Raw genomic sequence first — 11,716 nt, 5'->3', positions numbered from 1 at the left:
TAGCCCCATCCCATTCTCAAGTGGAGATGCCCTATAACAGTTGTTCTCCACCCAGTCCTCAGAGCTCTCTTGACAGTTCCACAGCTTTGGATGATCCACGTCTACAACACACTAGGGTTAGAGAACTGTGGAACTGTCTATAGGGCCTAAATGGCTTCAGAAAAAATTGCTCTATAATTCACAAATTTGGAGGTCTTCATCCACTTCTTCAGCCTTCTTGAACAATCTTGTCAATATTTGCACTTTGTTATACAAGTCTGTTACACTGAGTGTATGGAGAACTGTTTACTTGCTATCTACTGCTAAACTGTGTTCAGCAGAATCCCATGAAGGAATAAAAACAGACTTACAGGGTGCTATGACCCATGGTACCACTACAAACTCTGGAACTGTCTACAGAAGGTTCTGGAACTGGCTATAGAAGGTTCTGGAACTGGCTATAGAAGGCTCTGCAAGTGTCTTCACCACATCCCAGATTGCACATGACAGAAATCTACTGTAGCAACATTATAGCACGGTGAGAACATAATGTGAGAAAGGCCAAACAGGAGGGGAAAAAACCCACAGAAATCCATCCATTTTTGAAAATGCTTTATTTATCTACTGAACTGCTATAAATAGCCTAAAATATTGCAGGAAAAGCCTTATACAAATATCGCATGATAGAAAACAGTTCTTAAAAAGATCTATAAAGAGACAGAAATATTTTGGCAAGATCTAAAATCTCTACAGCCAACAAAGTCTTGTTCGTTTAGTTTGAAGGAGCAAGAAAAAAGCTCAAAATCTACATATGTAGTGTTAATGAAATGATCGCGATAGGAAGCAAACTGTTTTCAGTGGATGCATGACCCCTTGGGGTCAGCAAACATTTAAAACTGGCCTCTGTATCCAGTACATCTGCAAAAAAATAAAATCCACAAATAAAAACATTTTTCTATCTCTTCACACACTACCAAACACTTTGGCAAAACATTTTACTCTCTAAACAAGTCGCATATAAAGGAAGAAAAAAATGTTCACTTCAAATATATTATAGCATTTCTTCTTACTTCATAAACAAAACAATGCAATGTATATATTAAATATATCCTGACGGTTTTTGTCATAATAAAAGACTCCAAGAGCCTATTGAGGGGGCGGGTCTTCTTAAGGCCCAGCCCACATGCTGTCAGAGTACTCCTCATATTCTTATGTGCATGTACACAGTTTGGGGAGAGATTCCACAGAGCTCAGTAATACGAGGTGTGTCTACTGTGTGTATGCGCGTGCATTCGTGCGAGGCTAGTTTTCACATTGCGGTCTCATCTTATGGGAGTGTCGTTGCTCTGACTGTGGACTGACCCTTTAGTCGCCCCCTCCCCCCACGCAAATGTTGCTCAGTCTTACCACGCAGGTTATACTCATCTATTGCCATGATCAAAAGCCAAAGCAAAAAAAACAAACAAACAAACAAACAAAAAAATGCTATATGGAAAAAAAATACCCCTAGAAGCAGCAAAACTCTAACTCTCATGCCCTCCCACAAAAAATATATATAACAAAGCACAACATAACAGTAATGCACACAAATCCTTCACCTTGTCTAAGGAAAGAAGAGGAGTGACAGGGAGGTACAGAGTAGTGAAGCCATCTCTGCTAATACTACTCAGTTCACAGGGATGGTACATTTGTGACATAACACGGTCTTTAAGAATACATAATGAAGTGGTCGTTCAGACAGTTAGACACTGAGGTTCACCTACTGGTTTCATAAATGCTTATAAAAGCAGGCACAGATAAAGCCATCAGAAGGCCATTTCAAAGTTGCACAAGAAAGTTTTTGTCCACTGGGGAGAAAAGGCACTATTAAGAGTTAAATAGGGACCCACTGTAGAATAATCCCAAGTATATACTCACACATTCATTGACCAGAGAATAGTCTTCTGTGTAGCTTTTGAGGAGTGATTGACACTCACTCGCTCTGGTGTACAGTTACTTGATAGCTCCACCTGCTGGACAAAGTCTTAACATGGACAACACTAAAAGGCATAGTGGCATTCAGCAGGTTTAGAGAGGCCATAACTATGATCACAGTAGTCAGAGAAAATGCATGAAAAATATAACCTCTGAATAGTCCAGAACTCCCTGGTCCCAGTTTGGTCCCAATTTTTCCAGGGGGCAAGACTTTGTATAAAATACCTCTCGAAGAATAAAAGTGCCTGTTCGTCAGTTCAGGACAAACACTCACATGCAAACACCACAAACTAATAACACACATTTTAATTTTTCAAACATTTCTCGCATTCTATAATAAGTGCACCTCACTGCAACTTCAAATGTCTTTACCGTACACTCTACCATATGGAGTGTCAAAGACAAAACTGTCAAACACACAGAAGGAAATAAAAATTTTTTTAACTGTGGACGGTCACCCAAACATAGAATGTACTATGATAAAGAAAAAGAAAAAACTATACTTACTATATATATTTTTGTTCTCAGAAAATACGCACACAAAAAAGCCTTAAAATGCTAATGTAAATAAGTAAATACATAATATAAACATCTTTCTGTCAAATGGGCAACAAGTGTTATGTTTTGCTCATGAGCCAATAAAATGGAATTCCATGGCACCTTTAAAAAATAAGTTGTTTTCTTGATAAACACAATAGTGTCAATTTGGAAACTGAGTTGGGATGGTATTGATAATTGGTCTAAAACACAAAGACTGCACAGACGAGGAATAATTTGGCCATGGTCAGCTGGTAGCCTGGATCTAATTGAAACCAAGTGGCACAACATGACATGACTATTACCACCGTATGAAAGGTCTACATCTAAAAAAAAAAACCAATCAAACAAACAAAAAAGGAAAAAAAACACCACACACACACATTATGATAACCTTCTTCAGTCTGGTCAGTACATTCACGATATAGTGGAAAAACCATTAAAAAAAACACAGAATGCCAATTTGGGCCTAAATGTATGTTTATCTTATTTGTCAGAACCCCTGAATCCTGAACTATAACGCAAATGACAGCATGTCTGCCAGGACTCCACTTGTAAGTGGTAAGAAGTTGCATCTTAAAATACTATTTCTGATGGAGGTATTTCACTCTTTCTGAGAGATAATATGTTTGGTAAATGTCTGGGCTGTGTGCATATGAGCTGTACACTGTATGTGTTCCTGGATTCCATTGTTTCTTTCTTCCAGTTTTATAAGGTTCAAGCTTTAAAAATCCATGCAATAAACTCTAATCTCAAAACCTTTGAACAATAGTGAACTATACACTTTCTTTTAAAGAATTAAACAACATCAAATATGCTATAGAGAATGAAAGAATAAAAATTTTGTTATTCATACTTGGAGTCAGACATCCTAGTGGATAGTAGGCGATATCTTCAAGAAACAACATTCAGAATCCTGCGTAAGTATTAAAAATAAAACACATTGCCGTCATAGAATACTTTGAATTGTCTCTCTTCAGTGGTCTTATTTCTGCTCAGCAGTTGTAGAACTTTTTTCTTCTTTTTGTGCGTTTTTAATATTTTTTTCAGCATTTTTCTTCTTATTCCAGAAAAAAAGCAAATAGAGAAATTAAATATGCTGTATTTGAAGTTCAGAAAAAGAACAACATTCCTTCTGTTTTCTTATTGTCATGGGAGTGACCCTGGAGGAGGGAAGGAGGTTTAGGGTTTGTACAGGACCTAGCACTTCTTTGTGTGACCTGGTTTGATTTAAGCACTGAAATTCTTGTAAAGGAGTGAGTAACGCACAAATTGCTTCATGCTGGTTGGTTTTTATCGTGCCTGTTGTTGTGACCACAGGTTTTTTCAGTTATCTAGATTAAAATAACAAGTTATTCAAGACCTGGTACTCTGTGCTCAACACATGCAGAATTAGTCCAGATTAATCAGAAAAAAAGGACGTTGGGTTCCTTCCTGAATTTTGGAACCACAGACATATTGAGGAACCACAGAAGTAGTGAAACGTGGAGCCCTGACTAACAGGTGGTGTGAAGGTGGATGAAGCAGTGGGTTGGACATTTAGTCACATTTTAGGGACTTGAGATGAGACTGCATAGAGTAGGTATTATAAACGAGACAAATTAGTCAAATGAGCACATACACTGATTCATATCAGGAGGCCACACTGAATAGTCACTTGTAGGCTGGTTTAGGGAGGTACAGTAATTCGCATGTAATGTTCTTGTGCTTGACTGTATACGAGTTAGGTCAGTAGCTCATGGAAAGCCAATTGAGTGTCAGAGGAGTCAAGGTTAGTCTAGGTTATTCTTAGGTTTATGTCCTGGGTTTGTCCTGTGTTAGTAGGTGAGAAAGTCCAGTGGACCTCAAAGATGTTGGTAAAACGTTTGGGTTTAAAACCTGTTTGATAAATGTCCTGGGAAGCTGTTGGTTTAGGTTTTTTGTTTCTTGAATCAGTGGCTCTAATGGGTCTTCGGTCCTTTTTGTTGGTTTGGGCAGTCAGAGGGCTTGATATACAGTATGTCACGACTAGCCAAAGCGCAGCAGAGTTCAGGTGGTGTTTCAGGTTAGAAGGTCTGGCACGGTGCCGTCAGGTCACTGCTGGTGGCGTCAATAGGTCTGGTAGACGTCGTGAATTGGCATCTGGAAGGTGGCGGTGGGGAAAGCCTGCGGTACGTAGCTGGCGTAGCCTCCGTAGGCGGCCGCCGCCACTGCCGCGTTCTTCTGCAGGGCTGCCAGAGCGGCCGTGTTGGCGTGGGTAGCGATGGGCATGTAGCCGGCGGCTCCGTACAGGCCGGCCGCCGCCGGGATCCGCTGGACACCATGAGCCACTGCGTAGAGCGGGGTCATGGGGCGACCCTGAGAGGGAGAGAGGACGAGAACGACGGAGGGAGAAAGAGGAAGAGGGAGAGAGAGAGGAGCGACACAGGCTTGTTACAGGAAAAAGTTGAGGAAAAATAGTAGCTGGAAGTCATTTAAATGATGGTACAGTATCACTTGTGGAGTGATACAGGTGATCTGCTCGACAGGTGGATGTTGAGATGAGGCAAAATATATGGAACGATGTTCTAATGTCTTTGGAACATGCTGAGTCATTGTAGTGAATATGACATCATTATATTTCTATTGTGTGAAAGGAATATAACTCACAGGCTAAATGCTATTTATTGTTAGCCTTAATGCCCAAAAGGGCGGAGACACAGCTGCATGGCTGATGCAGAACTGCCTGTTCTATAGTTCACTGTAGATTTAACATGACTTATGTAAATACACACATATGTATGAATATTTGGGGTGCACCATAGCTTATAATACAGTTCTCAGTCAACAAGGAGGGCCATGAGTCTAATGCTGCAGTAGCTGCAGTGTACCTGGAAGGGAGGCGGTGTGGAGACCGTGGGTATGACCGCAGCAGTGGCGGGCGCAGCGGGGTCGTGCTGCAGGGTCAGGGGGTTGATCAGGTGCTCCACCGCATGAACCTTCCCTTCCTCCACCAGCTTGGTAGCAGCAGGAGCAGCAGAAAACACAGCAGGGTACTGCGCCCCTATAGCAGGTAGGGCCACTGCACGCACGCACGCACACACACACACACACGCATACAAACACACACACACACACACACACACGCATACAACGCATACACACACACAATATCCTTTTGTAAACAAAGTAAAATGATGCATTATATTTGCATGTAATGCAAAATTTGTCAAGCTGTGAGGAGTGTTACGTATGTATAAAGTTACAGCACTGTGGAAGATGCAGTAAAAAAGGGAAGTTAGGCAGAAACTTAACGCTCCTCTCAAGCTAGGGTACAGAATACAGTGCAGAAGAATGTGAACAGCTAAGGAAAGACCTATAGGACAGAGGAACCCAAGAGGAGGGACAAGGGAAAGGAGACACAGACTCATACGACCGGTGCTCAGTTATGGCAAGTGACTCGGCTTAAGATTAACACCACCAATCTCACACATGGTCTTCCATTGTTTTCATGGACAAAAACGCCTTTTCATTCGTGCAGTTGATTCAGATTTAGGATTAGCTGACGTCACTATATTCCTGTCAGGAGTTAGGAAAGCTCACTGATCTGAGATCAGACCTCTGAGGGATCAAACAGCTCAAAGGAAAGGCAGAAGGTCTGCTGATTTCATAGTAAATGAGTAAGTGATTAAGGACCCCTTCGCCCAAACAATCTCATAACTCTCCAACATAATAAATATATGTTAAAAAGACATTTAAGAAGAATGAATAAGCTTTGAACGAACAAGAGAAAATGGAATCAGAATCAGAAGTGGTTCTGAAATCAGAAATGTGTACAGGAAGGTAGCATTATGTTATGAAGCATGCAGCAATATCACAGAAAAAAGTGGTGGTAGTGTATTTCTACTCAGCTCCAATCCAGTAGGGGACAGCAAAGCCAGACTAGTTAATTTCATAATTAACGTTTTAGTGGTGACATATTTTCAATTATCTGGAAACTAAAGACCTACAGACTATACATCCACTTTGAATGCAAAAGAAAAAAAAAACTAAATAAAGGAGAGAAGTGTAGCAATGTCTGCCCCTCATAACTGAGCTGAGCTGAGCAGTGAATGCGGGTGTGGCTAGATGTGGCTGTGTTTCACACTGTGGGTGGATGTAGCTGTGTTTCACACTGACTTGTGGCAGGCTTAATGCCCACTGGGTTAACAGCCGCCAGCTCCAGATTAGGCATGAGCTCATACGGTTTGTCCGGCTGCTTGGTCTTTCCTTCGTGGTAGCGGCTGTAAATGCCCCGGCCAGCCGAATAACCGCCGAGGTACGAGCCGCGGGGCCCTGGGCCCCTGCTACCGGCCCCAGCACGGCCTCTGCCTCTTACAGTACCTGCTTGAAATACAAATGACAGGGAGAGGCGCTCTTCAGAGACTGACAGACGGGGCTACACGGAGCATGTTGCTTTTGCAGCGGAGTGATATCCTGTGAGATATGGGCAGACTGAACACGTCTGGAACACACTGGGGGCGTTTACCTGCATTCTGTCCTTCAAAAGATTTTATCACAACCAGCCAAAGACAGGGAAATGCCACTTTAATTTTAGACCTACAATAGACCTACTCATACACTACACTATATATACACACTTGTGTGTACATAAGCAGTAAAGTGTCTATGTTAAAGATTGCTGATATAATCTTTAACTACAGTTCTGTAGTGTTAAGTGAGTGTTCTTTATTGCTCTAGTAATAGTGTCTTGTAAGCTTTAATGGGTCTATAATACAGTGGGAGTTGTAGTAGGGCAGTTAAATATGTGTTAAAGTGAAGAGGTCACAAAATATGGGAGATGTTTTGTGAGAAATGGCCAATATGGCTCAAGAGATTAATGAAACAAGCTTGGCTGGGAAATCAATTCTCTTTGTTCAACACAGCAAACAAAGATTAGATCGATGATCGATGGGGAACAATTGGTGCCGACCAAAAACCCACGAGTCTCTGCAATTTCTGATTTGGGTTAGAAAATTCTTGAACAACACAGATTTGCCCCAGAGAACCAGTTCATACCGTCTGAGGATCTCAAGTGCTCCGTAGGTCCCTGACCCAAAGCAGTCAGACACAAACTGAAACCCAATCAGCCTTGTTGCCGTACCGATAAAGAAGTAACCAAAATGGTGAACCCAAAATTGCTAACATGGGTGAAAATGGGCAAAAGTTAGAATGGACCGGTTAATCCAGTTTGCATAATGTTACCTTAGCATCCTTGCTTACATTATCAGTGTTAGCAGTTTGGGGCAATTTATAATATTAAATTATGGAATTTCTTTTTTGACAAGAAATCTGACAGTAAATTAAAGGTAAATGTTACACAATAAGAAAATATTACCATTACCTAAGATATAATATCTATATTTGTTGCCCATGACTAGATTATAATAGGAATTATGTGCAAACAATGGCACAGTCCTGAACATTAATCATCTTACTCAAAGATTTTTGAGAGAGATCTTTAAAGAACATAGACTGGCAACTGTAACTAATCACCATTGTGGTCCTTCTCATGGTCATTTAGGCTGACAAGACGGTGGAGTCATCATGCTGGAAACAGGAAGTACAGCAACAGTGAGAACCTTAGACCAGTTACCATAGTTGAGATCTTAAGAAACGACCATGGTTACCAAAGTCTACAATTCATTCAGAGTGATTGGCATCAGGTGGCACTGGGCTGTATTAAAGGTGATTTGATTTTTAGATATTTTTAAACATTTACTGAACCCTGAATTTACCTACAAAGGAAAGTAAGACGTAACACCCCCAACCTTTGATGAAGTAGTCCCGGTTGGGCCCGACGAGAGTGCTGTAGGGGTAACCGTAGTAGGCGAGTGTGTAGGGGTCGCACTGGTACACGTAGTTCTGCTGTGCCCCCTCAGTGCTGGCCAGGACCGCCCCCGCCCCCACCGCCGCCGCCGCTGGCCCCGCCCCTTTGGACGCCTTCTGGTAGCGGGTGTACTGCTCCTTGTCCACAGGCTTGGCGAGCGTCACCTCGATGCACGAGCCCTCGATCTCGGTGCCGTTCAGGTGGTCCATGGCGAGCACGGCGTCCTCGCGGCCGGTGAAGTGCACGAAGGCATAGTCGCGTATCTTCTTCACGCGCTCCACGCAGCCGGGGCTGAACTGGCTGAACGTCTGCCTCAGCGTCTCCTCGCTCGTCTCGATCATCAGGTTACGCACATACAGGATCTTCACCGTCTCCATGACGTCTTCGTCCACGTCGATCTCCGGCTCCGCCCAGTCCACTGCGATCTGATGACCCCAGAGCTGCATGTGCGGAAAGGTCAAAAGGTCATAAGGTCATGAAAAGACACTGAGACAGATTGCTTGCAAATGAGTCGTTTTGAGCATTTCACTTATATATCAGTGCATTCCAATAATCCAGAGCTGATTGTTTAGCATTTTCTCATCTAGAAACACCCCACCTAACGGATCACTCACTTAGATTCCTTGATACCCACTTATAGATCTCTTTGGCCTTATTGGCCATTACATGTTTCACATTGTAACTTGTACAAAATGAGCCTGAAGTGTAAGTGACACTGAGGTTAGTTTAGAGTGGGGGGGGGGACATCTGACCTGAATTCTCCCGGGCATGAGCTTCCTTCTGGCCATGGCGGCCGCGCGGTGCGACTCGTACTCCACGAAGGCGAAGCCGCGGTTCTTCATCTTGTCTGCCGCGCTCGCGTACACGATCACATCCAGCACCCCCTCCGTTACCTTGGAGACCTCCTCCAGGATCTCCTCGCGCTTCTTGGTCTTGGGGATGCCGCCGATGAAGAGGCGGCAGTTGTCCACGCTGGAGCACACGCCCAGCAGGCGGCCCGGCCGAATCTCGTAATTGTTCAGCTCGCGCACGGCCCGCTTGGCCTCGTGCTTCTGCGTGTACATGACAAAGGCGTAGCCACGGTTCTTGCCGTCGAAATCCATCATCAGGCGCATCTCGTAGATGCGCCCCACGCCCTCGAACACCGGCACCAGCTCGTCTTCGTAGACGTCACGCGGGATCTTCCCCACGAAGATCTCGCAGCCGCGCGGAGGGGAGGAGCCTTGCCAGCCAGGGGGCGGGCCGTACTTCCGCTGCCCGTTCTCCTGCACCATCCTGTAGCCCGTCCGCTCCATCAGGCTCAATAAGTCAGCTTCGTTTGGGGCTCCAGCCACGCCCTCTGGAATAGAGCCATGGGGGATTGGATGACTGGAGGCTGGCTTGGAATTGGAGGAGGGGCTAGAGTTACTCATGGTGACGGCAGAGGCGGAGTCTTCTGCTGTCATTCTGACACAAGCGTCCAATCAGATCTGGAGTTCTGTGAAAGAAAAGAAACACTTGATCAGAGTTGTAGTTATCACTGAAACTTATAATTTCATGGAGTATGGAGAGATAAACAGAATTATTCTATAAACTCTAAACATGGTGGACAGCTTGAATGTAATTAAAACTACATAAGCTACACAAGACAAATCAATTGAAGTTAACCTTTTATACCAGAAGGGGGCGATTAAGTCAACTAAATACTTGAGGCGTGACAAAGCCTTTGAAATGTTTGTATATGTAACATCATACGGCAACATTATCACTGATTCAAGGCACACTCTCAAACAGTTGCTGCTCCCTCATTAATTTCACACTAGCAAAGATTTGATAATCAACAACTGATCACAAATTTATAGATGTAAATGCTCAAACTGGTACTGTCCCCACCTACACACACACACACACACACACACACACACACACACACACACACACACACACACACACACACACAAACAAATCCTGTTCTCCATCTAAAGCTGCCTATTAATGCCCTCTAAGCTGTTTGAATCTACATTCCTCAGAATGGAAAAAACACTCAAATGCCCAATCCTCCATTTCAGATTTCACCCCAAACATCATATAGATCCAGACCATCAGAATCGCACAGCGCAAATGGGACAACATGCAACAGCACAGCAGTGTTCAGATTCAATGTTCAAACTGTTCAAATAAAAAATTGTATCATTAGATAAAAGCTTCTAAACAGCTCTGCACACACTTGACTATGCTGTCATTCATTTGAAAGCAAATTTCAAAACCATTATAGCAGCTCAAACAGTAGTCTGAGGAGTGCTGTGTTGATTTGAGTTTGGTTTCCTTCTGACTTGACAAACCCTGAGATTGAGCACAGGCAGTTCGGTGGACTTTGATCCCCATACTGAGTGTGTGGGGGTTAGGTTGCTTAGTGATTGCTCCATGGTTATATATGCACAGCAGGCTGACACAGCTTAACAGGGAACACACACACACACACACACACACACACACACACACACACACACACACACACACACACACACACACACACACACACACACACACACACACACACACACACACACACACACATACACACACATCTCCCAGGTCAAGAACACATTATAAAGTTTAAGAAGGAAAAGTGCAAAGGTTAGCAATTGGTAATCTCTTCAGGTAGTTAGTTTACAACCCCACACACAGACACGGACACACGGACACACAGTACCTGCAAGTTTCATGGCCTGTTCCAAGAGGTTGACTGTGAAAGCATGTGACTGAGCAAGATGACTGAATAACAGACCACTCAGCAGTACTAAAGCAAACTTCACACACTTCCTCCTACACACTCTCTCACACGCACACACACACACACACTTACACAAAATCAGTATCTGGCTCAAGACCAAGTAGAAACAGGAAGAATAAGACACTGGCCAATCACAAACCCAGGAAACTGGACAGACCAATCATAATCCCCATTTCTGAGACTATTACCTAAATGTGACCTCTTCCCACTTCGTGTTGTATCAGTGTAATAGTGAAATATAACAAAGCACTCGGTCCTCTAGCACCAGAGTGGAAGTCAATGACAGGAAAAGTCATGAAACTGTTACAGCAAAATTAAGCCATTACAGCAATGACAAACAAGTGTTTCTGTCAGGTTATGTTGGCCACGAGTTCATATCTGAATTTTTGTAAAACCAAGTGCCAGAATCAGGTGGTTTACTACATACTATTTGTGAGTTGATGTCTATAAAACAAATCAGTGAGTGAAAGAAAATTATTGAAAGGCGAGCGAAATATACTGATTTGTACTGGCAGGGACAGACAGAATGAATCAGGACTCAGCAGAAAAGAAGCAAGAGAACAGAAGGGAAAAGACATGATGGAACTCTGCCAGAGGTTGTGCAAGGGTAAAGTTAAACAGAAACT

The 11,716-nt window shown here is 43.3% G+C and overlaps 1 protein-coding gene across 6 annotated transcripts in view; it reads right to left on the bottom strand.

The window, feature by feature from the left end:
* Positions 1-576: 576 nt before the first annotated feature.
* rbm47 (RNA binding motif protein 47) overlaps positions 577-11,716 on the bottom strand; it is a 28,146-nt gene continuing 17,006 nt past the window's right edge. For 3 of the 6 annotated variants that reach the window (XM_076990666.1, XM_076990667.1, XM_076990668.1), the window contains exons 2-6: positions 9,070-9,794; positions 8,259-8,757; positions 6,628-6,834; positions 5,340-5,530; positions 577-4,827 (exon numbers count right to left, since the gene is read on the bottom strand). In XM_076990666.1, the coding sequence (XP_076846781.1) occupies positions 4,579-4,827; positions 5,340-5,530; positions 6,628-6,834; positions 8,259-8,757; positions 9,070-9,762 (1,839 nt within the window). In that variant the 5' untranslated portion in view covers positions 9,763-9,794 and the 3' untranslated portion in view covers positions 577-4,578. Of the gene's footprint in view, positions 4,828-5,339; positions 5,531-6,627; positions 6,835-8,258; positions 8,758-9,069; positions 9,795-11,009; positions 11,119-11,716 lie in introns of those variants that run through there. The other 3 variants (XM_076990669.1, XM_076990671.1, XM_076990672.1) reach the window with 3 other exon arrangements.

This window comes from Brachyhypopomus gauderio, unplaced genomic scaffold (assembly GCF_052324685.1).
Source record: "Brachyhypopomus gauderio isolate BG-103 unplaced genomic scaffold, BGAUD_0.2 sc77, whole genome shotgun sequence".
Lineage (NCBI taxonomy): Eukaryota > Metazoa > Chordata > Actinopteri > Gymnotiformes > Hypopomidae > Brachyhypopomus > Brachyhypopomus gauderio.
The sequence above is the reverse complement of the archived record's forward strand: the minus strand, read 5'-3'. Positions and strand labels throughout refer to the sequence as shown.